This window comes from Aulonocara stuartgranti, assembly GCF_965226115.1.
Source record: "Aulonocara stuartgranti genome assembly, chromosome: 14".
Classification (NCBI taxonomy): Eukaryota; Metazoa; Chordata; class Actinopteri; order Cichliformes; family Cichlidae; genus Aulonocara; species Aulonocara stuartgranti.
In genome coordinates, this window is record NC_138950.1 from 12,524,430 (window position 1) to 12,552,185 (window position 27,756).

General features: G+C 39.2%; 2 protein-coding genes across 3 annotated transcripts in view; one reads left to right on the plus strand and one right to left on the minus strand.

Annotated features, from left to right (window-relative positions):
* The window catches only part of rtn4rl1b (reticulon 4 receptor-like 1b), a 152,314-nt gene extending 138,381 nt beyond the window's left edge, over positions 1–13,933 (minus strand). The window contains exon 1 of the mRNA XM_082503958.1: positions 13,086–13,933. Within this exon, the coding sequence (XP_082360084.1) occupies positions 13,086–13,098 (13 nt within the window). The 5' untranslated portion in view covers positions 13,099–13,933. The remainder of the gene's footprint in view (positions 1–13,085) is intronic.
* A 1,108-nt stretch (positions 13,934–15,041) lies between these two features.
* Positions 15,042–27,756, plus strand: part of dph1 (diphthamide biosynthesis 1) — a 76,139-nt gene continuing 63,424 nt past the window's right edge. The window contains exons 1-2 of one of the 2 annotated variants that reach the window (XM_082503960.1): positions 15,042–15,131; positions 18,774–18,923. In XM_082503960.1, coding sequence (XP_082360086.1) covers positions 15,080–15,131; positions 18,774–18,923 — 202 coding nt within the window. In that variant the 5' untranslated portion in view covers positions 15,042–15,079. Of the gene's footprint in view, positions 15,132–18,773; positions 18,924–20,153; positions 20,394–27,756 lie in introns of those variants that run through there. The other variant, XM_082503961.1, reaches the window with a different exon arrangement.

Consider the following 27,756-nt stretch of genomic DNA (forward strand, 5'->3'; position numbering starts at 1 on the left):
AGAGAGCGTACATATGCATGTGCGTGCATGTGCGTGTACACCTGCAGCCAGATCGCCCAACTTCTCCCACACAGTGCCAAAAGCTGTTCCGATCAACAGGATAATAGCGCCATCATCTCATGGTTTCATAAGCTGAGGCACCATGCACAGATGAGAAACCAACTAAATGTATGCATTCTTAGAGACAGATGCAAAGCAGTGCTGTGTGTGTGCATGTGTGTGGCAGGGCCTGTTGTGAGGGGCGCTGACAGATTGGGATGTGGGTGCGCTTTCTTCTCACTGCCACATCATGTTGCTAGTCCTGCGTGGAGACTTTGGGAAAAGGATGATATTAACATCATAAACAAGGTGTGAAATTTGGAAATAAACATAGGTCTGATGGAGTGCTCTCCTTCTAGAAAAGGGAGGGGTTACTGAAAGGTAATCTTTCTCCCTTTTCAGTGGCTTTTTGTCACTATTTACTTCCCTACAAATTAAATGACTATTGTAAAGAGCACGTTGTTTCTGTGCTGTTTAATTAAGCAGAAAAAAGAAAAACAATAAAAAATAAGGAAAATCATTTTTCTTTTAATGGATGCCACTTTTACTAATAATTCTCTGCAAAGTTCTCTGCAGGGAATGAATCTGAATACCAAAGAAGCCAAACTGCAGAAAGAGCTGCACAATAAAGCTGCCTAAAAACACAGGGACACACTAGATGTGCCAGCTTATGTTGACTGCCATAAAAATCGGGTATGCCAACAAAAGCAATAATGAAAGAGCCCGCAAGAAGAGAGGCAACGACAGAACTGGGCTGAAGGTATGTAATCTTAATCTTGTTAAGAGTAGTTGTTTTGGCTACGAACATTGTGTGTATAAATCCTTATGATAAGTCTCAAAATGAATCATAAAAAACAAAGAGCATTGTCATTGTTTTCTGGTCACATCCAGAGGATGGCAAAGGTGAGCATCTGGTTAATCAAAGAAACAAATTAGTAGAGTTCAGGTGCCATAACGTCCTTATTATTCTTATACAACGAAGCAAATAATCAACACTCACTTGGTTGAAATGAATCAATCCATCCAGTGCAGTTAAAAAAGTTTCAGTGGCTTTCTATATATTATTTATTTGCTCAAGTTATCACTTTAATATGAACTTATTTTCTTGTAAACATGAAAGCAGCAAACTTACTTGTAGAAAAATAAAAATTGGAAAATGATTATTAAGATGATTATGAAATTTTTTTTGTTCTTTGATCCCTAAGAAATCAAAATCTAATTTTCCAGTCGAATAACTAAGAGTTATTTTGCCTTTGTTTATGGGTATCACTCTTACAATGCTACCTGAGGTTTATGCATGATGGCAATGCATTTTGTAAGTCTCTTAATGCATCAAGCAAATCAAATTGTGGAGTATTAAAAATTTACTTTTTTACTCAAAATAACCAAAGCGAAATTAAATGAAACACTTTGCCTGACAGTAATATCCACAGCTTCTAAGCTTCCGTAGTAGGTGATGCTCCAACGGCTCTTTTTTTGCTTTAAATTGATTTGTATACTAATTCTTGACATGTGCTTAGTTTTCATAAAAGTGTAGAAAACTATATGCAAAACAGAAGATTTGATTAAAAAAACATTTAAAATAAACAAAAAGGTTGTCCTATAGTTTAATCATTTCACGCTAAAGAATAAAGCCAATAGTTGCCTTTGATCCCCTTTTATAGGGCTTGATCCGGTCTGACTTTGTGCTGGCAATAATTAATAATAGTTATAAATATTGAAGTTACTGCTGCTGTTGTAAATGCGCTGAACTCTCTCGACTTTGAACATACTCGTGCCTATTCTGCTGCTTTAGTGATACCATAAGAGCAGCATGTATTTGATAAACTCAGAGGAAAGACTACTACAAACACCTGAGCATCTGGCTGGGACACCTCCTTTCCACCTCCTGTGCAGGTAAGGTGTTTCTGGTTTCTGTGCTACCAGGTGGAGGCCCACAACATCCAAGAGAAATTATTCCCCAAACTGATTTTGGAACATCTAAAGGCTAGCTGAAAGATGGCGGCTGGGGAGAAGGTGGTCTGGGTATCCTTGCTTAGACTGCTGCCCCATGACTTGGACCTGGATAAGTGGCACAAAATGCATGGATGGATAGATGAATGGCAATAGAGCTTAGATAAATAAGTTTGAAGTGAAAATTTTTGACTGGAATTAAAAAAGGTATTCACACACCTCATCAAAATGCTCCATTATAACATATTCTACATATGACTTTAACACATGTATCTCAATGTCTTTGAGCAGTGTGCATTTTTTTAGTGCATGGGATTGAATGTGTATTACCTGGTTGCATATGAGCATATGTTTGTAATAAACGTCTCCAGTAGAACAGTCTCACATGCCCTGGTCCATGGAAATGCGCATCAGTTTTAGGGGTCAGCTGTTTTTTCATTTCAATGATACCATCTTAGGCTCACAAAATCCCTTAGACATTTTAGCGTCTATATCACCCCCCCCCCCCCCCCCCCTTTACTCCCTCCATCTACCCAGTCTCCATCCCATCAGTTCTTTCTGCTGTTTTTGTTCTTTTTTTGACAATGTCATTGAATCTATGAATTTCTGTTTCTCCCACTGCAACACAACCTGTGAATGCATTTGGTTAGAGATCTGCTTTATTACCAGTGCATATAAGCACCTACCTTCGACTGCTTTGGTAAATTTTGAGGTCTCTTAAAGACAATGCATGACATTTCTCAGAAATGTTGAAACAATGAATGTTTTGCTGCATAACAGATGCCATGGGGGGCAAAGTGTCCTGGCTACAGTTTATTATCACAATGGGTTAAAACCTAAAGTGTCAGTTTGGCTGGCTTTAAGAGGGATTTGTCTGTCATGTAGCTCCTGAGGATGTTGTGCACCGGGCTACCTAACTCATAGTGACTGTTAACCTCTCCATCCGTCATTGGAGAGTGCAGCTGTGACACAAAAAACCTGCTTCTTCCATTAGAGCCCTGACGGACCTTAATGCCTGTCTTTGCACTTTCTCTCCTTCTCTCTTTGGCCCTGGATCGCTCACTTACTATAATGAAGTTGTCTGCCTCTTTCTGCTCCTGTGAAGTGAGAAACTAAACAAGTCTTTAATAATAGTTTTTTTTTCTTACCTTCTCCTCACTACCTTTTTGTTTTCCCTTGATGCCCTCGTCTTTAAGGGACGAAGGGACCCACATTGGAAATGGTGTGAATTAGCAGATAGACACATAGGGATGAAAGACCAAATTATTATGGCCTAAACGCATGAGCAGACTTCTGGGAATAGAGATGTGTAAATGAGCTCCAAACACCAAGTGCTGTCTTTTCTGTGCTGTTGTTTTGCTCTTTTAAATAATTGACAAGGCTCTGCTTGTGAAGACAGGGACAAATCTGCTAAGTTAATGTCCCAGCCCGAGGAGTTTTAGTACCAAACGCTATCAATCCCCCCTACATAGAATTGTTACCGCAGTGGCGGTTCATAAATCATATGTAACCCCAGCTCAGCAACAGAAAAAGTCCGTTTTCCACCAGCGTGTTCTGTTTATTGTTTCATCGGAGAGCCGGCAGCAGATGACATCTGCTATATTTACTCTTTAGATTACGCTCTATTTCTAAACAATACGTTAATGTCAGGCGTGTCTGTGTATTCGGACTGGGGACATATTAGCATGACTGCTGAGGGCAAACTATAGGCTGTTCTTGGCCTTCAAGGGAATAAAGTGATTTGTAGTTTTAGCAAGAGCTGGAGCTGTCAGAAGTGCACACACAGCTTAGACAGCGATGTTATACTGGGGTGTTGGGGCACAGCAGTTGCAGTATTCACTGTCAGACTGTGGCATCTCTGTGTTCCCGGGTCTCCCATGCGAATTGAGCAGTGTGTGATTGAGGCCTTGACTGGAAGCAGCATCTACAAGACACAGCATACATGGTAGTGGCTTTCTATTAGCCTGACAGTTTTTTTTATTGCTTCTTCTCTTTTTTTTGACTGCGGGCAAAGCAGGATGCAGCCTTCTCTTCAAGGTCCCTTGCCAACCACAGCAGATGGGTGGAAACCTCATAAAAACAGCTCTGAGCTTTCCCCTTTTGCTTACCATTATAATCCCAACAGAAAATATGCTTCTGCGCTGCCCAGGCAAAAAAAAAAAAAAAGAAAGAAAGAAAGAAAGAAAAATCCGTATCTGAAAGTGTTTTTATACAAATGGCCTTTGCTTTTAGAACGCAATGTTGTGATATTTGTCCCTTTGATGTGTCAAAATGATGGTCAGCAAAGAGATGTTTCAAGACCAGCTTGTTTCAAATCAGTTTCATCTTAAACAGAAAGGCACCTGGATTTTATCCGGTGCCACGTGCAAAGGAAACTGCTTCATTAAAATGCACAACTGAATTCCAGCAGGATCAAGGTGATTGGAATGTAAAACAACCTGCTCCCAATTTCACAAGTCCTCCGTACTCTTTCAACTCCCCCATCCTGAAGTACAGTCTTCCCAGCCACACCTCTCCCCCAAAAAAGGCGCAGCAACAACAGTTAAGCAGGCTGGAGTTGCAATGCAGCACAATACTAACATGTTATAAGCATTCGCCGCATGCATTATGTGTCACAAACCACCTCAGCGTGTCGTTTAAATCTAGCTAGTCCTCTATACTCTTTACCAAATACTTGAATAATTAAAACGCTTATCTCTGCCACACAAAACGGCACCTTGCTCCTCTATTGTGAGTTTGCTGCCCAGTGTTTATGATGCAAGCACTTTTTGGCTTCAGTGATTTCTATGAGTGAGGGCCAATTCAGAAGAACAGTGTTTGTTAGGGAAGGAAAGCCGACAAATGTCAAGGACTCCAGTACATAAGGAGGGAGCATAAGAGAGGTCCTTTCTGCACCAGAAATAGATTTCAATTTGAGTAAGGTTGCTGCAAAAGCAGTAGGACATTTTTGACTCAGATTTAGCCAGATATGAAAAAAATGGAGGGTAAATTGAATCTGGTAATTCCAATCCTTTCTTATCCCCTTTCTATGAGTCTTAATAAGGTCAAAACATGGTTATGCTGCTGTAAATGACTGAATTTAAGACCATTCTAAGACAATTGTCAGGGATTTGCATATAAAAAGATGTGCGATTGTAGAAAAGACCTTGGCCTATATTCTGTAATTACTACAACTCCATCTGTCTCTCAGTCCTGCCTTTTAAATAATGCTCGCACATTTCCCTATTCAACTATTTTTTGGATTCTATAGTAAATCCTCTTGTCCCCCTCAAGCAATTATATGAGACAACATCTTGTACCAGGCTGTATCACATCAATTCACTCTTGAAATATTTAATAAAAGAAAATGGTGCTTTCAAATAAGAGTCAAATATATACCAATTTTTGAAAGTAGATGAATCAAAATAAAGGTTCAAGCTAAGTTTCTTTCAAGATTAGCCATAATTAGCCAAATTATCCTGTGACTGGATAGCGTGAGACTGTTCTTTAAGTGGTGCTGCAGTTGTAGGCCACAGTGTGAATTCACATTTCAGGCCTGAATTAGTTCGTTGCAGCAATTACCTGAACCCTGACTGTTCTTAAAAGTCATGACAGGCCTACGAGCATAGATAACATTAGCCAGAACACAGACATGGCAGATATTACAAGCACTAAGCTCAGATGTGTCTGTGACAGTAACCTGCCTCATTAATGCCAGCGATGAGCAGGCCACATCTACAGGAGATGGCTACTGGGCCAGAGACGGGAGGCAGGAGGAGAAAAATGAAAAGATGACGGTTGTTACTGTCCTCATCTCATTCCCTTTCGAGTGTTTTAATTTTCCCTAGTTGCCAGAAGTTTTATGTGGAAGCATCTTCAAACCTGCATACTCGGGAAACTGAATTAGCCATTGTATTTACGTCAAGCACCTTGAAACAAATGAGTTCTGACGGTGATATGGATGGAGTGTGAGAATAATCTGAGGCATAATAAGCGTGATAAATCAATGCCAGGAATTAGATTATTTTATGTAACACAAGAAGCTCTGCAACCGATTGGCGATCAGAAAGGACCTGCTCAAGGTAGCTTTATTGGCCTTTATTTGTATAGCGCTTTTACTAGTCCCTAAGGACCCCAAAGCGCTTTACACAACCAGTCATCCACCCATTCACACACACACTCACACACTGGTGATGGCAAACTACATTGTAGCCACAATGTAGCTACAGCCACCCTGGGACGCAGTGACAGAGGCGAGGCTGCCGGACACTGGCGCCACCCGGCCCTCTGACCACCACCAGTAGACAACAGGTGAATCGTCTTGCCCAAGCACACAACGACCGAGAGCCGGGGCTTGAACCGATTACAAGGCAAACTCCCAACTCTTGAGCCACGATCACCCCACAGGCTTATTATACTGAGCTCACCTACAAGCCAATGTTACAAACACTTAATGGACCATTTACAACGTATAGTTTCTAATCTCAACCACACAAAACACAAATATGTTCCCCTTCCGATAAGAAGAACGAACATGTGCGATAGACATCCCCCTCTCCCCTCTTGTTAACCTCTGCTGTGTCTTGATGATATGCCACTTCATTTTGAGAACTTGCTAACTCTCAATGGCAAAAGGGCAGATGCCCAGGTGCTGGTGTAACTGAATTGCTGTCCTCAGCACACAAAGGCAATGTCGCCTGGGGAGGATAGCTCAGGAAGGGGGAGAGCTGTCACAGTAACAGGAGAGCACCTGGGATTACTGTCAACAGTCTCTTGGACTGTCTCCCTCTGTCTCTCCCCCACCTCCCTCCTGTCTTCGAAGATCCATGGCATTCTCGACGACATTGACCTTTAAACTCCAATTAGCCACTTAATCACAAATTAATTATTAATATTAGAAAAACCAACAGGGCTTAGGTTGTTTGTCTCTTTCACCTCATTATCATCCGCTAATGACCAACCTTGCATCTCATTTCCACCACAAAGAGTGAGGAAATGGCGTTCACACAAGAATCAGGTGACTTTTTAAAGGGCAAACAGAGATGGACAGACTTTTTTTGCACACTCTGTAATTTTGACTCATATTCAAAATGTTGCGCGGAGTTAATCGTTCAGATGTCGCTTCAGACCGCATTAATAAGAGAGTTCTCAGCTGCGTAAGAGCACAGCATCCACTTCTGAACTCAGAGCCCTCATGACCTAATTCAATGTGAAATGGTTGACAGGGAAGTGTGAAATGGCTCCCAGAAAAAAAAAAAACAACAACAATTCATAGCAAAGAAGTGTCATGCACACCAGCGAGTGCTGTATTCTTTAACAGGCACAGCACCTACACACACACACATAAACACTTGTTAATTATTTGCCATCTTCTGTTAGATGTCACGTGCCAGACTCTTTTTTTGGAAGCACTCCTGAGTATTGGGCACTAAATAAATGGCTTTTGGGTTTGAGCAGTCTCCTCTGGCTAAATCAGATATTTGGAATGCAGAGGTGCACTGTGGCAGGATAATAAATGTGACTCAGTTATCCAATAATTGGTAATGTTCCTCTGTCAATTACCCTAGACTCTGTGTTTTCTAGAATAGGTCTTAAGACTACCAATGGGCCATTTTATTGATTTTTTTTCTTCGTTGCCTTCATAGCGTGCACCAAAGCTTATGCAAAACGGCACAAAAATAAGTTGCTCTCGGTTTATTTCATTTTCACGCATCTACTTCATGTTTTGATTACCCTGCGAGTTTAAACAGATGTGTAGAAGGTCTTAAAATTTACACCCTTAAACAACTGTCAGAGAGAACCAGAAATGTCGTCCTCCGCTCAGATTTGCTTTCTATTTTTCAGGCAGCTTAGAAAAGACTTAGAGGATCAGTTTGAGGTTTATATTTTTGCTCCTCTCTACATTATCCTCTTCACTTCTCTCAAACCTGCTCTCCTCCAAACCCTCAGACATCAGTCCGCACTGCCTCACACCCGCACAGAAACACAAGTCACGCTGAAAAGTACAACAATGCAGAGCTGACAAGGAGTGATAGCAAAAGGCTGACACTGTGAGCGGATTAGGAAGGTGATAATGTGAGCAAGGAATCTATTCTCAACTATCTTTGAGTCTTGAGGATGGTTGCATTTTTGCAGCAATGACGGATGGGCATTTCTGAGCAAACATTTCAAATCACTTGTGATGGATAAGGGCACAACCCATGTTTCTTATTCAGGAAAAGCCAAGAAGACATCTTTTTCCTTTAATGTTTTGCTTTATGATCAACAGCATAGCACTTGATGTCTATGAGTCATACCAGGCTCTGGTTAAAAAAATTCCTGCCAAAAGAAAAAAAAGAGTAGCCCCTTGACATCTGTGGTTATTTGATATTGTGGAGGGCATTATTGGAGCTGTGGCTAAAGAGCATTTCTGATTCCACTGACACAGGTCCACAAGATACAACCTGCATAAGTGAGCAGAGCTGGAAAGCTAAAGAGCGGAGGCCACAGGTGTTCCCCTTACACTATATTCATTGTGCTGCAATCATTAATAGCAAATCCAGCCCAGCTAGGTAGAGCTGAAAATAACATGGGCCATGTGCTACTTTAAAGTCGGTGCTTGTAGTTGCAGCTGATTTTCCAAATATGATTACTAAATGCTACAGCATATCAAAAAAGCAATTATCCCTCTATATATTGTCAATCACTGTAGTTGGGAGATTAAAGAGGACACTGTGCTGTTGTTGTTTTCAATTATGAGTTTACCATGTTCAAATGTTCATTTAATTACTATTCATATAATTGCTGATGTGAATGCATGTCCTCACCAGCGTAAAGCCTCCATGCACTGTGGTGTTCTTCCAGTTCCCTTTGTTCTTTTTGAGCTAAATTCTATTTTAAAAAAAAAGAAGCTCATCATGTTAAATGAAGTCAGTGCAAATGCATTTCCTAAGTAGTCTTATCTTGAAAGCCTGACACAAAAAAGGAAACCTTACCATACTTTCAGTGTTTGCAAGTGTGTTTGTGCACACATGTAGAGTTGTTTTCGGGAGACAGTGAAAATCCTGTTTTAGATTTAGAACATGAATATATGGTCATGAATTATTAGCGTAAAGATCAGGTATCAGTGAGGTAAAACTTGTGCTGCTTATGCTATAGAATTTCCAAGGAAACACATAATCCATTCCTCATGCAGTTTGCTATTATGTGTGCTGGGCTAAACTATGCGAGAGACAGATGCAACAAAATGTAGTAGGTGAACAGCAGGAAAAGATCAGATGTGTTAAACCTGTCCAAACGACAAGCTGAACCAAGTACATGCTGACCCGAGTGTTTTGCTCTGAAAAACAACTCCTTGTGCAAATTACGAAGCTTTCGGGGAAGCAAACGTTGCTCTGGGAATATTTTAATGGGAAAAGGATGTCACTTTGTGGAAACTTGTGCAATACTAAATGGGAATAATGGTGGAAGCAATCTAATGGGAGGTGTCTGGAGGGGATTGGTGTTCTGTGTAAACACATAAGTAGGAGATTTTGAAGACATTTTTTCTGTGTTTTCTGTGTTTCTCTAATACGTTTTTGGTAAATGACTGCTGCCTCAGACTTATTACAGTGATCATATTTATCAGTGATTTTGCATGTTTTTCTTCTTCATTACAGCCAAAGCATAGCAGTTTTCAAAGCACGACAAAGTTTGTAGGTGGCTCTTTTCAGTACAGGATGAAGAGCTACTCCTAGAAACTATAAACAAGCTCTGTTTTAAGTTATATACGCTTATAATAATGAGGGATTGGATTTATATAGCACTTTTCAAGGCACCCAAAGCGCTTTACAATGCCACTATTCATTCACACACTGGTGGAGGCAAGCTACGGTTGTAGCCACAGCTGCCTTGGGGCAGACTGACAGAAGCGAGGCTACCATATCACGCCATCGGCCCCTCTGGCCAACACCAGTAGGCGGTAGGGTAAAGTGTCTTGCCCAAGGACACAACGACCAGGACAGAGAACCCGGGAATCGAACCGGCGACCTTCCAGTTGCAGATACGCTTCCCAACCCCCTGAGCCACGGTCGCCCCACTTATGTTTTGCATTATCAGTGCATGCTGAAAGTGAATGAGACACCCTTTTCTTTTGCATTTAAAAGACTGCTTTCATTTTTTTCCATAATAAAATGGGAAGTATGTCAATATCTTATTTATCCATACATATTGCCTGCACTGATCTCTCCCTGTTCATATGCAGGCAGAGTTTTGCAGAATTCATGCTCTAAAGCATCAAACCTGTCATGTGATAATGCATTCTTGTTGCTATTTGAATTTTGTCTTTCAAGCACTGGGGATTAACAGAGCCTTTTTGTTTATGTTTCCTGGCCATAGATAACCAGTTTAAAAAAGAAAAAGAAAAAAACACATCCATCTAGTTCCCTGTGTGAAATAGCATGGCAGTGCAAAATTAACGTGCGTGATTAATTAATAAAGGTGATTTCATGTTGCCTGTGATATTCTCAACAATGTTCAAGCCATTGAAAATTGATTTTTATACTACTTCAAAATGAGCAGAAACTTATGGCTGCTTACTGAAGTGAAATAATCTATGAAATGCAGGTCTGCATCATGAATGGGCTAAAGCAGCATAAACAAATCTATCTGTGTAATTATGAAAGGACAAGGGTATGTGCATCTTTATCTTTTACAGCGAGTAGATTTTTTTTTTTAAATAATTCCACAAGTGAGTCAGCAAGTACATAAGTTGCATGCCTTTCTATGCCTGTCTGCATGGATCATTTGTTATATGCCCAAGTTCAAAAAGCCTAAGCTGAGCCTCTTCCAATAATCCTGAATAACATGTAGCAGCAATTACAGCATGCCGCGGCATGGTATATTCAGTGGACATCTTGTCCTTTCCATCTCAGAGCTGTTCTGACAGATCATCCCTTGTGTCCACTCTATGGCTGACTGGTTTTAAGAAAAAGAAAGACGGTGCAAGTGAGAAAGACAGAAGAGTCAAGACAGAGATGGAGTGACATGTATTGCATGGCTACGTAAAAGCAGACACGTACTGAACCCAGATACAGACTCAACCTCATAGCTGCTCTAAGTTGTTCGAAGTCACAGAAAAGACACAAAGCAGAATCATAAACATCAGTCAAACAAAGATATGTGGACCGTGTTGTCTCAGTTGAATATACACTATAACACCTGCACATTTTCAGACATGTTTGTTGTTTGTATGGGCACAGCCAAACAAATATTACCTCACTGCAACAATAAACAACCTGTACAAAATCATTGCCTGAAGCTTATGAGATCAACATTGTAAATTCTAAGTGCCCATTCCATTAAGATGGTAATTAGCCACAGCAAACTACAATATGGAGTCATCCTGAGGTGTGCTCTCAACATGGGTCAGCTAAGATGTTTTCCTTCTATGTGTATGTGAATGGTGGGTGTCTAACAGTAAATGCTGTGCCCGGTGCATCAGACAGGCTCCCTGGAATGTGTTATTTTAGGTTAAAAAATTCAAATTCACCACAGAACTTCTGCAGTGTTCCTGCCAAAGCTGACGCATCTCTGCTTCACTATTGTAGACCCAGACATGTTGGCAAGTCATTTGTTTTGAATTAAGTGATTTTCTGTCCGCCACTGTGCAGTGGCTGGACAGCTGATTCACAAGTGACAATGTAGGATGAGTACCAAATCCTCAGAGGCCAATCACCTCTGTACAGTTCAGTTCTTAATTTAACCCTTGCTATATACACTGAAAGAGAAAAAAAATGAATGCGTGCTCTGGGGAATCTTCTCGTTGAGAATCTGCTCGTTATAATTACATGTTATCACTTCGGCACTTACCAGTGTGCTTGTTAGTTAGAACAGAGAGAGACATATTTGTGCATGTGTTAAACTCTCTTCTGGAAAAGAGCTTCTTGTAGAACCTACATCATAACTCACGCCAGTTCTCCCAGATATCCAGCTGTAACACTTCTCATAAAAGCTGTGAATGAACTGTCTATTTCGTGTGTAGCCACATCAGTTATGAGAAACTGTCAGGATACAAGCTTAGACATTAAACCTCTTCTCAGAGCTATAAGCAGCTATAAACACAGCGTGTTTCATCTCAACTGCTGGAACAGCAATAATCGATCTGATGACAGCTAAAAATACATGTTGTTTTTCTCTGCCCTGGAGGAACATGACAGAAACAAACCCTCTAAACAGACAGTTTATCACAAGACAGAACAAATAGCTAAAAATACAACACAAGCCATTTGCTGTATGCCATGGCAAAGTCAGAGAAAAGTAAATCCTAATGCAGTGGCTGGAAAAGTGGAGACTAGAGGTCTCCAGGGGTCCCTAAAGGGTCTCCAGGGGCCACAGCAAAATGAGAAACAGTTTAATTTCACTATTCCACTCCCTCAATAAAAGCACAGTGGGAGCATAGTGCTCTAATCCATTCTCATTAGAGGTTTTAGTCTCCCTACTGTTACACATCTAGTGCAGACAGCTATACAGCTGATTGGTCAGTTGAAGCATTGAATGAAAGAAACCATTCCTTGGAGCAAAGATAGGGACAAAGCAAGAGAGCACGATAGCTATCTACCGGGGGGATCTCGATATTAAAAGTTTCAGGAGCTCTTCCTTTTTATATTAAGTGCCAAAGGTCTTGAGTGCTCATATAGTGTGTAGCCAGCGGAGAATAACCTTGTGAACTACGATTTGATCCATCACATCTAAATGTACTGACACAGAGCAAAATAATAATCCTTCAACCGAGGGAAGTGCTCGGAGAGATAGCCCTGTGACCCGGGTACAACTCATAAACTGCAGTGCGGCATCAGCTGTATTAATATCACACACTCGTCCCCGTGTATCCTTACACAGATGAATATTTCATTGCCAGAAACCTTCAGTGCGTGTTTTGCAAATTAAAGATGCGCTTAGAATGGCGCATCGGCTGTAATAATACATCTGCGGGGCAGTGTGGTGCATTATGATTGTGTCATATTTAAACATCTGTTTCATAACGCTAAAAAGTGCACGCTGTAGATCCACGTACCGTGGGGCATTACGACAAAGCAGACTTCGTCGTGGTTAAAATACGACTTAATTTTGGGGGGCAAAAGTTGAGACTTACTCACCCCTTTTGAACATTTTTGCAGGCCTAGGTGTTTTTCGTCTTATGTCCTCTGAGAATCATCTATTCTTATATTCCAGACTTGGAACTTGTGCCTTTTAGTTTTGAAGTTGATCCACAGCTTTCGTGGCTCGTCGTGCGAGTGTTAGCTGTCACTCCTCTGGATTTTCTTGCGATCCACTGTATTGAGTTGTAGTTGCAGGATGGCTGCCGCGGGATTGATAAATATTAACAAACAACAGTTTTCTTTTTCATAAAGTCTGGCAGATCTGGAAATGAGGCAGAAATCACCGGGAAAGCAGACCAACTAAAAGCGTCCCCCCTCTGTCCGAAATAATGTTAACTCCAATGTGAGTGATGACCGCAAACGCTCAGTACAGTCCGACACAGCCCCTTACAGCCAACTCCTTTCAAACCCGAATCACCGTGCAAGCTTCAAATCAGTTCTGGGGGGCAAGTCGACGGTGATCACAGGAAGACTCCGATTAAAAAAACCCCACAGATATTTCAATTCAAGTGGCCAATCTCAAATTCTTCTCTCGGTGCTTCGGTGCCGTTCAAATCTCACCATATTTAAAATCTCTAATTAACATAAGTTATTTGGATTCACATTTCGCCTCTGATGTCGGATTAGCCTATAAACGTAGACTCTTCAAATCCTCCTTAATAGTGTAGACTTTGATGGCGTCGCTTTTCTTAAAATCCCCCACTTTTCCGCTCTCCCCTCGTAATTATTACATTTCTGTGATCTTGTCTGTGAATATCTCTCTCTCCCTCCCTCTCTCTCTCTGCTTTCTACCTATGGTTCAGGGCTTGCTGATGCGCTCAAGGAGGGAGAAGTATGTTACCGCCTCAGCCTCCCTCCACCGGGCAGCACACTGCTCCATCGCTCTCAGTGCCTCTGCCCCTGTCAGACACACTGCTCCCTGACACCAGCGGGCTTCGTAAAACATATGAAATGATATAAGGAGAGAAAAAAACCCAAAACAACAACAAAAACTTCAATCTCCGACAATAATCTTAATCAGCATACAAAATGTCAGGAAAACCAGGTGATGTGCTATAAAAGAAACTCATTTGCTAAAGAAATTCATCCACCCAACTGTATATATTATAGATAACAGCCCGATCCCCCCCCCTCTCTCACTCTCACGCACACACATATACACACACGTGCACGAAGTACTCACAGATTATAGAATAGAATAGAATACTTTTATTTGTCAATTTCTTCAAATGTACTTGCCATACAAAGGAATTGAAATTACGTTTCACACTGTCCCATGCGTAGACATTGACAACAATAAGGTGCAGATGCACAACAAAAACAGCCCTAACAATAAGGTAATAAATAGTAATATAATAATATAAATAGTGCTAAAAGAAATACTAAAAATATATACATAGCAGCAGGTGTGTGCAATTGCAATGCAAGTCAGGAATGTTTTCAGTTCTTGGTTCAGATTATAATCATATGCGTGGTTTTATTTAATTTTAAATGTCAGTTTAAAGCAGTTTGGAGCTGAGATATTGAAATAATTGTTTAAACGATTTTCTTTGAGTATTTTTTTGCGCCTTGTATTTATTTTCTATTTATTTATATTATATCTATATGATCTATTTATATTTTCTATTGTATATTTTCTTCTATTGTGTTATTATTATTATTATTATTATTATTATTATTATTATTATTATTATTATTATTATTATGAAATAGGTTATAGACCATAACATTAGTTCTATGTCATTAGATTTTATTCCCACTCCGAGTATTGGCTCTTGCTCTTTGCTATTGCTGTTTAACCTGCAGTATAGAAACGTTTTATACACAAGTTTTCAGGTCAATTAAGTCTGGTCACCCTGTCTTCTTGTCCCGATCAGCTAAATCGGTTGCATCGGTGCTCCGCTTCTCCTCATTGTTCTCTGTAATCGATTGGTTTCGCCTTTCTGTTCCTCACACGTGTGTGTGTGTGTGTGTTTTGGAGGAAAAGAAAGATGGCTGCGCCCTCGAGTGAAGTGCAACTTGTTCCTGCCAAAAAGCCCCCAGGTAACATTAATTTCGTCTGTAAATTAATTCATATAGAAGAAATTCTGTTTCGTGTGAGTGTTTTGTAGACATGCGGTTTCCGCAACGAAAACAGATATGGCTATAGTACAAACAAGAAAGTGAGTAGCGCGTCCAGCTTGTATGACGTTAAGTAGATAAAAGAGTTGTTCATTATACATTTACGTGGTAAAGCATTTGTATATTAACACTAAGCATCCCATCCACGTTTACACTTGTCGATGTGACTTCCTGAGATCGCTGCTGAGTGTCTGCAGAGAAACATTTCAGATATAGAAATTTCTCTGATGCCTTGTAATGCGTTGGGTTACGGGGCGATCGTGGCTCAAGAGTTGGGAGTTCGCCTTGTAATCGGAAGGTTGCCGGTTCGAGCCCCGGTTTGGACAGTCTCGGTTGTTGTGTCCTTGGGCAAGACACTTCACCCGTTGCCTACTGGTGGTGGTCAGAGGGCCCGGTGGCGCCAGTGTCCGGCAGCCTCGCCTCTGTCAGTGCGCCCCAGGGTGGCTGTGGCTACAATGTAGCTTGCCATCACCAGTGTGTGAATGTGTGCGTGAATGGGTGGATGACTGAATATGTAAAGCGCTTTGGGGTCCTTAGGGACTAGTAAAGCGCTATATAAATACAGGCCATTTACCCTTTTACCATTTATAGGTGCTGCACACGGTATCAGTCTGTGAAGGTTCTCAGTCATCCAGGTCATCGTAGTCTAAGGAGTTTGGAAAGAAAAGCGTCTGGACTTCTGACGTTTCACCTTCAGAACTGAAGAAGCTTCTCGGATGAGAGGTGAAACGTCTTCAAGCAACTTAAAGAAGTCCAGACGCTTTTCTTCCCAAGCTCCTTAGACCACATGGTATCAGATTTTACCCTTAGAAATAAATGTAGATAGTTAAATGTTCGGGTCAGCTGTCCGGATTTGTACTGGTCGCACACCGGCTCACTCCTTGGCGGCCGCTTATCGGGGCCTGGAGCCTGGGGCTCGCTCGGGCCACTTCGGAGGTGGGGTCTCGGTCACTCAGGCACGGCTGGCTGCCGGCGGAGCTCACGGGCGCGTCACTGCAACTCCCCCTGGCTTCTGCTCCTCGGCTGCTGAGTGAGCCCTCATCTGGGACTCTCCTCAGCTCTTACTGGGACAGTGGCGCGGCTGCCCCTCTGTTGGTCTTCCTTGGTCTCTTGTGTTCTGGGGGCCTCTGGATGTCTGGAGTTTTGATCTCCTCCATACCTGCTTCATACCCTGGAGGACGGGGCTGTGGCTCCCCACACTCCCTAGCAGATCGTTACATGGAGAAACCTTTGGCATGCTGATCCACACAGGTATGCACACAGGTGTACACACGGGTATTCACAGACGCGGACTACAGCTTTCTTGGCTGCTGCCTCAAAGCACATTGTGCGCTGTCTATCTTGCGTGCTGCACAATATCGTTTATTATTTAGTATCTACTGATATCTACTGCTAGCTAGTTTGTGATGGTGCCGTTTTTTTTTTATTATGTTGCTCTTTGTTGTTTGCTTTCTCTTCTGTTTTTTTTCTCCATACAGGTGATCCAGGTGTTTTTTTTTTGTTTGTTTTTTTTTTCTTTCTTCCCCCCCTTCTCACCGTCTCTTCTCCCCTTTGGTTTTCTTTCTATCCCTCTCTTTTTTTCATTCTTTCTCCCTGTCCTATCCCCCAGTCATGTCTGTCCCGTTTGTAGCAACTGAAAATAAAATAAATTCATAATTATAATAAAGGTCAATCAAATGGACCAATATGGCAAGGCCATGATGATCCACTTGGTAAAATAAATCCGCTTGGCATCTTTCTTGGCCTTAAGACAACAATTCTGATGGCTAAAGATCCAAATGGGACACAAAAAAAAAACAAAAAACAAAAAAAAAACAACCCAGCGGTTTCCACCTTGTGTTTGTAGGCCTTGACAATGGTACGCCTACTTCTTTCAGAGTGTTCTTGATTTGGTTAGATGTTATCAAGTTGTGTTTCCTTAAAAGTTTTGTCACTCATCTTGCCAAGAAGAAATTGCCTCTTCTTGAAACGACAGATTTAAATGAAAAGTTGATGCATGACTGCACAAATTTTAGAGCTCTTTCATCCCAGCACTAAGGTGATCACTCAGAGTAGCTTTGTATTGATTTGCTGTGACCTTTATCTTCAAGAAGATAAGTTGGCCTATTGCATGTCAGGAAAATGTTCCTACAGAATGGAAAAAAAAGCTAATTCATCACTTTAAGGCAAAAGGTTTTTGCATTTTTTTTTAAAATATGCCACATTTCTAACTCAATGTCAAATCTATTGTTAAAAAATTTAGGAAAATAAAGTGTTCTTTAGTATAAGGACAAGTAATAGTCAGTGTCAAAGTTGAATAATTATATGGTAATGTTGTATGTCTTGAGCCAGTGATCATTTCTTTATGTTTTTGCTGTAAGGGAGCCATATTTTTTTGTAATTTTTTAAAGTGGACTTGAGCAATAGTTCTCCAGGTTTTTTTGAAGGTCTTTCAAAGTTTTTGTTTAGGACATTGTTCGCTTATTCATTGTCTCTGTCGATTTTCAGAGGAATGTTTTTTCTCTCTTTTGTTTAGCCACTTAACACAGACCTCTGAATCATTCAAGCATGAAAAGGTCACCAAACTCAAGAGATGAGCCAGTGTTGTGTCTATACATAACAGATATTTTAAATTCTGTTATTAGGGCCTTTGCTATTAGCTATTTATTAAAAAATGTTTGCACATTTTAAACAAATTGCTGCACCAATGTCACACTTTCCTAGAAACTATAAGAAGGCGAAGGGCAGCTCAAAACTTTCGAATGATACTGGACATTGTGACTGTAATTCTGGCTCTAAACTTCCCCAGTTTTCAGTGTTTCTGCAAGTTCAATGAGTAATAGAAAACTAAACTGAAAAAATTCCAAACATAAGAGAGCACATAATGCAACTTCTTTAACCTCCTAAGACCCAAACTCTCCCAAAGCATGCATTTTTAATTTCTCTTTGATATTTGGGCATATTGGCACCCGATGAATGTAAAAACAAAGAATTACCAGATTTTTTTAAACCTTATTTTTGTTTCTGAGAAAAATGAGAGCCCTATATAAGGATATTTGTTTAAAATTTCGATAGAACAGTGGCAGTAAAATGTCCTCGTAAGTGGAGTAAGGCCCTTGTAGTGTAAAATTGAGTATTTTGATCTAAATAACCCAAAATGTGATGTCCACATATGTGGACGCCAGGTCCTAGGAGGTTAAAGCACTGTTTAAAATTAAAATAAATTCTAAATGCAGTTATTTGAAAATAATTAAAATACTCCATGTAATAGAAAACAGGACAAAGATATGATATCAGATTTAAGATATGCACATTTTAATTACCGTACTGTCAGCAACGCTTTTAATAAAGTTTTTGAGAAGGGCATGTTTCCTGCTGTGTTGAATTGCTTTTATTAAAAATACTCTGTAGAGACGGACTCCTGTAGTTTCTTTTTAAGGCAAAAACTGGCGTATTGCTTCACTTAAAGTCTAGTTTTGTGATAACTTTAGTGAACTTTCTATACAGACCTAGGTACATTATATATGCTTCAGACTGTGTTCACCGCATTGCTAACAGGTCGATAATTTAACTTTCTCTTTTTAGCTCGAGGACCACGGCGGGTAGCCAATCAAATTCCAGATGAAATCCTCCAAGACCCTGAGTTACAGGAGGCAATCAAAGCCCTGCCTGCGAATTACAACTTTGAGATCCACAAGACAGTTTGGCGAGTGAGACAAGCAAAATCTAAGAGAGGTGAGTTTCTGTTACATCCTATTTGTTTTTTTTAATGTTTTTTTGCATAAGCTTTTAATGGAAACAGAATCTGTAGTTGAATTCCACAATGTTACAATTCTCACATTCAGTCTGAGTACAGCTGTGCCCTCACCCAGATTCACAAATGCCTAAATTGCTTGTGCTATAAGCTTTTAAAATGCATGGCAGGCTTCTGATTTAACTGCTGAATTGGGTCAGAGTTTGGATGAAGTTATTTGGACGTAAAGGATCTGTAGCTGTCTTTTACACAGCCTGGGATTTCATAAGAGAAACGGTTCTAATATGTAGCCCAAATTATTGGCCAGCGTGAGCAGAAATGATGCTTTTCTTGAACAATATCTGTTCCATATCCTGACACGAGCAACTGTGCATTGCGCCCTCCTTTATTTTAACTGAAAAATATTTGTTTTATGTCTGTTTCATTTCATTGTCAGCTTAACATACGACTAATATTACCTAAAGGTTTATGAAACAATTCCACAAAGAAGAATTTTCTTTTGCTTTACTGCTGTTTTGAAAGCTTTTAGAACGTGTGGGAAGCAGAGCATTGAACATTTATATACAGAAATACCATGCATGCATGCTTTCATTCAAAATGTTGTCCCTGGGTGCATCTGTGCTTTGACCTAGTTTGAAGACTTTATTGTTCAGTTGTTAACGTGTAAGATTTATACAGGTTTATCCAGTTTGGGACAAGCAAAAAAGGTTCCCTTCATCATCCACAGTTACTGTCATTAAAATCAGCATCAGTGTAGGGAACTGAAGAAAATACATCAACACAAGGTCCGCATGCCTTCAGATGTAATATACATGCTGCTGCATTTAGCTTCTCATGTGTGGGCAGCAGATTCAGGCTGTATTGGTATAAATTATAAAAATTAAGTTGGAACAGCATCCAGCCTATGATCCTAAGTTGGACTGTCTCATTGAGTCTTTTATGGGTGGATGCAATAGCCTCAAAATGACATCAGATATTTGAAGGAAATTCGCAGCAGGGATATTTCTGATGATATAGGAAAAAAATACTGAACAGTGTTATTTTTTTATCGGTCAGCTAGAGCTGGGCGATAGAACGATAACGATATGTATCGCGATATAACTTTTACTCGATAGAGAAATTAAGCTATCGCGATAGACCTCGCCGCTCTTGTCCTCTTAAAAAAAAAAAAAAAAAAAAAGGTCAGCCGATTCAAATTCAGTAGCGCAGAGCTGAACCAATCACAGCCGCAGCGTCACGTCGCGTGACTTGTTAGGTACAGCACAAGTGCCAAGCCGCACGTGTGTTTGTTTGGGAAGCAGCCAGCGGGTAATGGAGCCAGCGCGTAATGGAGGAAATGAGTGTGCCGACTAGAAAAATCAACCGAGCGTGACCGAAGAGAAAACAGATGATGGTTCCAATGCCGGAGAGATTGTCGAACGGAAGAGCCATAGAAGTTCCGTAGTGTGAAGGTATTTCGGCTATTTCAAGTCTGACAAAAAACAGAGTAGCGCGCACTGTAAATTGTGCCGAAAGCAAGTCTGGAAATACAATAAACTGGTGCATGCGTCACACTGTGCGCCACGTTATTGTTTCGGTGAAATGAATTTCTACAATACTGTTACTGTTAATTCTACTCTCTGCAGTGTTTAAATGCTTACATATACACAGTTACTGTCCGTCCACACATACGACTCGGTTCTGCTTCTATGCCCCAGCTTTGTTTACTTTTTCCCACCGAGGCTTCTAGACTTCTGATTGGCCAACATTTCTGCACGGTTAGGAATCTAGCGCCACCTGCTGCTTTGGCATGTTCATAGCAGCGTTTTCCTTCATTTCTGCCTTTATGTGTGGACGGGATTATTTTTTAAAACGAAAACGGAAAATCTCCGTTTTCAAAAATACCCGTGTACGTGTGGACGTAGCCTCAGTCTCTGACTGGAAGCGCTAATTCGTCATTCGGCTTTTGTCAGACTAAAGTAACTGTTAAAACTGTTTGAAAAGCTCAGCTATACAACAAGGAGAGATTGAGAATTTCCTTTTAGTTCTCAGTTTATTTGATATTGACAAAAGTTAGTCAGTTTTGTCTGTTCTTCTGTAAAACAAACTAAGATTTATTTTTAGAATTAATATTTTGTTTCTAAGTGGAATTGACAATTTAGTCTGTTTCATTTGTTCTATTTTGAAACTTAAACGCTTTAGCGGCTGCCTTTTGTGTAGTTTGCAATATTTGCCTTTATTTATCTGGAAAAAGTCTCATGTTCCTTAAGTACATCTACCCTGTTGAACTTATTATGGGAAATAAATATTTAAAAACAAGCTGCTGATAATTTCACATTTTACTTGTGAGCAACGGCACATTTAAATCTTACAAATATAGTTATTTGGCTTATATCGTGATAGATATCGTTATCGCCTGAAATGAAAAAAACATATCGTGATATGAAAAAATCTCATATCGCCCAGCTCTACGGTCAGCGCAACCTCATTTCACAGTCACTTGTATTTATACCTGCTAATAAGGCGCAGGAAGCTGCTACGGTATTCTCTTGAACGCTGGGTGTCACCACTCGGATAATATCGCAACATAAGTGCTGATAGAAGTAATCAAAACTAGAAACCAAGACTTTGAGTGTTTTTTGCAAAGTTTTCAAACTGTTCCATTATCTCCCTTTGGCTGTCTGTATGTTTCTGATATCAATAAAATGGTAGTAAAAACATGATCGTACACTCGTGTCTTCCACCTTGCTGTGGCAGCCATAGTGCAAGGTTACAAAAATCGAAAGCTGCATAATGGCCCCATTACATGACAGTGGTGATGCAGCATAGTCAAATATGAGAACAAAAGTAGCCTAGGTCATGTTTTCCCTGGAAATTTTAAGTAAATGTATAACTGCTTAACACTTCCACAATGACTAAAGTAATTAACTTGTTAGGAGAATGCACAATATTGTCACATCATAAAACTGAGAAATATTTTCTGCCTATGATTTTGTAGCTTTGGTTGAACTTTTTAACCAGTTGCTTAAAGCCCTGCTTTTCCATCATGTAACCAAATCTGTAATCTCCATCCACATTTGCTCTTCCTGTCATATGGAGTAATTTGCAAAGCGCTGTGCTCTGTTGGAGGCTGATGAAGTAGTTCCCTTTTTACTAAGTTTTTATTGGAGGCTGAAACACAGCTCTCGCTCTTAGATGTGTCTTGGTTAGTGTTATTGTCGTGTACTATGGAACATGACACATGGCATTGCTATATCATTGATATCACCTTTATATCATGTAAATATGTATATTACACCTCTGATTTTACTTCTTACTGACCATCTTTACCCTTGATTCTGTTATAAAAGTGTAATGTTGTAAGTCCATGCTAATAAAAGATCTATGCTGTGTGAAAAGTGTTGCTGGGATCAAATATAGGGATTTAAGTTTCTATTAAGAATATGGTTTAAACAACTTGCAAAAAATTACATTGTAGTTTGTTTGCATTTCACCGGGTGTCTGAACTTCTCATAAACAGCAGTTGCAGATACATTCAGTTCTATCAGTGCTTAGTAGGTTAGCAACAAATCTACTGGTAAGGTTTTTAATTTTTGTTTTCCTGAAAATGCAAATTGTGCTTTGTGTGCATTGTACTCTATTCAAATTTAAATGAGTTGTTGCACACAGACAATTTAGAGATTAAGATTGCCAGTCAAAAATGTCAATACTTTTTTCTCTTACATGCTTTCACATACAGACTTGTGGTTTTACCATCATGCATTGCTGCATGTATCGTCTGACTTTTCCCGATGCCAGTTTTTCTAGTGCAGCGGTATAGGAATAATGTGTCAGTATTTGCTTCCAGCCTAAAAAAAAAGATCCTTCACTAATATACATGTCAAAATGTGTATTTTTTCTACTCCTTCATGCTTTGGGTAGTAGTATGCAGATGGCATGCCAAGAGGATATAATTTTTTTTTGTCCCTGTGGGAAGTGTTTGTTTTATTGCAGCCTGCTTTCTTTGCTTTTTCTGTTAAGTGACTTCTTTTTATCAGAGCTTCTGTCTCTGAACTGTGAAAAGGGCATAACTCACCTCATCACCCCCGTCTCTCTTTGTTCCTCTTTGTGTCCATCTGTTTCTTTGTCCTCCTTTGAACTCTGCAGTGGTCTCATAGTGTTCTTTTAAAACTGAGAACTGAGCATCATACCATAAAATTTTATTTTGGTTCCCCAGCCTCTTTTTTTTTTTTTTATAAATCTAATCTGTTATGCAATTTTCAGAACATTTTTGTTCTTCAGCAACTTTGGCTGTTGGCTGTCTTCTATCATAATTACATCATACATTAAATGAAAACAAAGGCAAGTGAACAATTTAGTTTTTCAGCAACTTTAACTTCTGCTGTTGCGATTGCATCATCCGTTCACTTAAAATAAAGACCCAAAAAGTAATAACAGGTCATATTAACTTGGTGACTTGAGGCAACTATGTCTTTGGTGTTGAGTTTCAAGTATTATATTTATAAAATTAAATAGATAAGAATAGTTCATTTTCTAACTTTGGTTAGGAAATGGATTGAAGCAGATGATTTATTGCTCAGTATAAATTAACTCCTGTATGTGGATCCTGGTAATTATTTTTGCATTGTGTTAAATGTGATTTTTTTTTTTTTTTGATGGGGGTAAAATACTAGTTTCCATGTAAATAAACATGTAAAAAAGCCAGAGATAATTAAATGAGTACATTTGACATTTTCTTTTTGATGTTTGCGTGAGCTACAAGAATTAAGTGAAGCATTTAACACCATCTTTTAGTTTCTACAGTAATCTTCCATGTTGCAGTTAGAGGCACGCTCAAGCAAAATAGGATAATATCTTAAAACTAACAATCCTGGTTTCATTGCAGTCATTAATTTTCTAAACTTTAAAATTAGGTTATGAATTAATTTTGAATTATAATCACAAACAATGTTAGCTTCACATTCGGGCTTATGTGGAATTCATGGTACTGTGTTTATGTCTATTTGTATTTACCTACACAGATACAAGGATTATATGCATGTAAACTAGTCCTTCAGAAAGACAACAGCACTTAACCCAACAGGAATTATGCGATGGGCAGCGTAGCAGGTTGAAAACTGGGCCTGGGCAGCAAAAGGAGCATAGGTCACCACCTAAAGAGAGAAATGTAAAAAACCTGATATCCAAGAACGGCGTGAGAAGCTTAGAGACTCCAGCAGACATTTTGCATTGTTTTAACTTGAGCTCTTTGTATGTTTTGCCTGTTGTCTTTTCCGTGGCTGGCTGAAGGACCAACAATTGCAAAAGCGAGATGAGGCCTAAATTCAAAAATCCTTTAAAATTCTTTTTGTACATCTCTGTCCACCTTTTTCTACATTCTCCATGAAAGTTGTTGGGTAGTCGTGATTGAAGTCAATAGTGAGCATTTGTATTTCTTTATCTATGAAGATGGGCAACTATAAAACACATTATTAGGTGTCAATGATCAGAAACTCCTTAAAGCACCAGTATACAGTCCGCATTGGTCGCTTTGTGCACTGTTGCAACATCATAACGCAGTCACTTATATTAATGTCTGCTGTTCAGGCACAGGAAGCTGCAGTATTGAACTAAGGAGTTTTTTGAGGTCTTTAGACACATCTCTCACTAGTTTTCCTACCAGGCTTCTTCTATACTAAGTGGCTCTCTTTGAAGATTATACTTCTCACTCCAGTTCTTGACACTCGGATATGCTGTGATAACTTTGTATGTCCATTGCTTGCTTTGTGAACAATTCTTTTTCTCAAGTCTAAACTAATTTCTTCTTTTTTGGCATAATGCTTTCTCAAGTGAAAGCTCAAACCCTTTATCTTCCAATTTACACAAAGTATAATCTTCAGTTTTAACTTGATTTTCCAAGCTTGTGTATTGCGAAATTAAATCACATCATTATACAGCAGTGATCTGTGCTACGGCTCAATAAAAAGGTTATGTTTTTTTTATTGTTTGCAAATAAAAACACTTAATACTTTATGGAAAAAAACCCCCACTTTTGAACAAAAGTTTGCAAACAAACTACATTAACTGAGCTGCAATAGTGATGTGAGAATGTATTGAGAGTGAAACAGCGGAAAATTGAGGCTTGGAGGTCTCTTTGCAGCCTTGAGGGTATAAACATAAAGGTACAGGACAATTCAGGGCCATCTTAACCACGCTTAGGCAAAAGATTAATCAAAAAGAGGATTTTTAACTTGATGATTTGGTATTTGCTTTCCAAACCTAAACTGGACCTGGTTCAACAGGAGTGGGGCCTGATAGCTGAAGCAGTCACCTCTTATTGTACTACTGAAAACTCCAATGCAATAATATGGATCAATGAAGACTTTCTGGCCTGGTTTTTTTTTTTAAAGAAGAAGCAAAGAAACTAGAAACAAATAGCAGAAATATGATTCATCTTTCTATGTAGTTTCTTTTAGTACTCCAGCTGCAGCATTTTTGGATTAATTAGAGGCCACTCAAATAGCTTTTGGTCATCATTAGAACAAGGAATTACAGTAGTTCAGACTAGAAAAGAAGAATAATTTCACAAGATGCTCCCAGAATTCACAATGTTGCAGGAATAAAAAGTCTAAAGAGTAACCCTTTGGGTCACAGCAACTTATTTTGTCATTTTTGGCTGTAAAATTGCACAAAAATTCTCATCTTTTAGGAGTATAAATTTTCTCTCGAGCCAAGAGTCTGTCATCTGACAAGGGATTTAAAAAGAGTTATTTGAAATAAATCATTTCAGTGTAAGGAAGTCATCTAAAAGTGGTGTACATTTCAAATAACTGACAATTTGTCCAGGGCGTTTTGATGAGAGGAAAAGTCTCAGAAACATCCAAAATTTAATCAGTGGATCTGCAGGTATGCTTGGAACCGTTGTTGTCACAGTGGATGAGCCCATAATCATAAAGAGATTTTGCCTGTTAAATTCAAGGCATACCGGGAAATAGAAAAGCTGCTGGACATTTATATAAAACACCAGCATGAATCCATTTGTGCTGGAAGTGACTTTGGAGGATAAAGATATTCTTTTTTACTTGATCTGTTGATATCATTGTTGAATTAATGACTAAATCAGATATTTATATTTGTTACTGTTTGGTCCAGATATTTTGAAGTAGACAACAATATCAAGGTGATATACTTATTTTTTGTGACTGTAGGCAAGTTCATTTCTAGAGAATTATTTTGCAATTAAATTTTTGTTTAAAAGTTTTTTTTAATTCCTTCCCCAATTAAAAATGTTTTTTTTTAAATACTAAATACAAAATAAATGCCAACTTAAAAAGTACAAGATGTCCATTCCTCTTGTCTGAACAGTTTTTGCCTTTATTGAAGGGATGACACAGAGTTCTCACACAGAGGAATTGTGCTCATTGTGTTCAAATTCAATGTTTCTTTCTGTCTTCCATTTACTCTTCACACACTTAGACAATTCACACACCTATTACACTGTAGGTATAAATGAATCTGGGGAATTCCCAGCAAAATAAACCATTCTGCTACTACAACTCCAGTGGTGTCTCACTACAATAAAGCAGCAGTAAAATATAAGCAGTCTTAAGAGTTGCACTTTAAATACAGTTTACATAAATTTAATGACTTTACAGCTCTCAATAGTACAAGAAATTACAGCTTTAATAAATCTGAAACCATATCATTTGCTGAGGACCATGCCATTGTGCCCAAGGTTCTGGTTAACAGTACTCCGTCTTACAATGTAGCTGCTTGGGTTGTCATGGTAAACTGGTAATATCTGCTAAATTAACACTGCTTAGCTAGTCAAAGTGAAAACCAAGATGCTCTCTGTGGGCTGGGGTTGTAGCACAAACTTAAATTAATTGTTTATTGTGAAGAATAGCTGCTCAAATTATGACAAACCTTATACCCACATACACCCACATAGTTAGTCATTCCCTCATCATCAATCATCAATGGAAGACACTCTTAGTACTGCTGACCACTGCGTTAATGGCAGTGCCAATAGAGGGCAGATCACACAAATCAGTCACCAGATTAATCACTTGCTATGTATATACTATTAGTCAACAATATTTTTTTTATGCTTAATCTCAGCTTAATCTAAGATATGTAAAACTGTACCAGTAAAAGTGCTATTTCAATATGAAGTGGGCAAGTCAGATGTGTTATAAAAACTCATGAAAAAACTTTATTTTGTTTCCTATTTTTAATACTACTCATCTTGGAATTTAACATTATACTGTACAGATAGAAACACAGGGACATCTCATATAATCACATGTATACAACATGGTTTTTTTTTTTATGGGATAAACCCAGTCTATGGTGTGTTTTTATCCTTCTGGTCAGGTCTGTTGTTGTGAAAACTTCATGTAATCTTTGGCTTTGTTCATTCTCTCTGCCATCCACTGATAAATTGGTCTTTCCAGCACTTTCGCAGTTTGCCTCCTACTTTTGATTGTTAACATAATCCCACGTGTAGCTTTTTAGTTACCTGTGCAGCCATTAGTGTTGCAACAATAGGTATACAAAATTAGATGATTGTTGATTGACATTTCACTCATAAAGGGGATGTTTACTTTCTTTCCTATTGAGAAAGTTAAGAAAGGGGCATGTATATATGAACTGCATTTTTATTTAGCCTTGTAATATACTTATTTGATCGCTTATATTGGCCACATGGTTGGGTTGTTACTCTTATTTGGTCAAGAATGTCCAAACGAGAGCAAGAGGGAAGTGGCAGGATCTTTATGTAACACAACAACATGCATTCACACAGCCTAACACACCTCTTCTATCTGACTCACCTTTCATTTGATGGAGTAGATG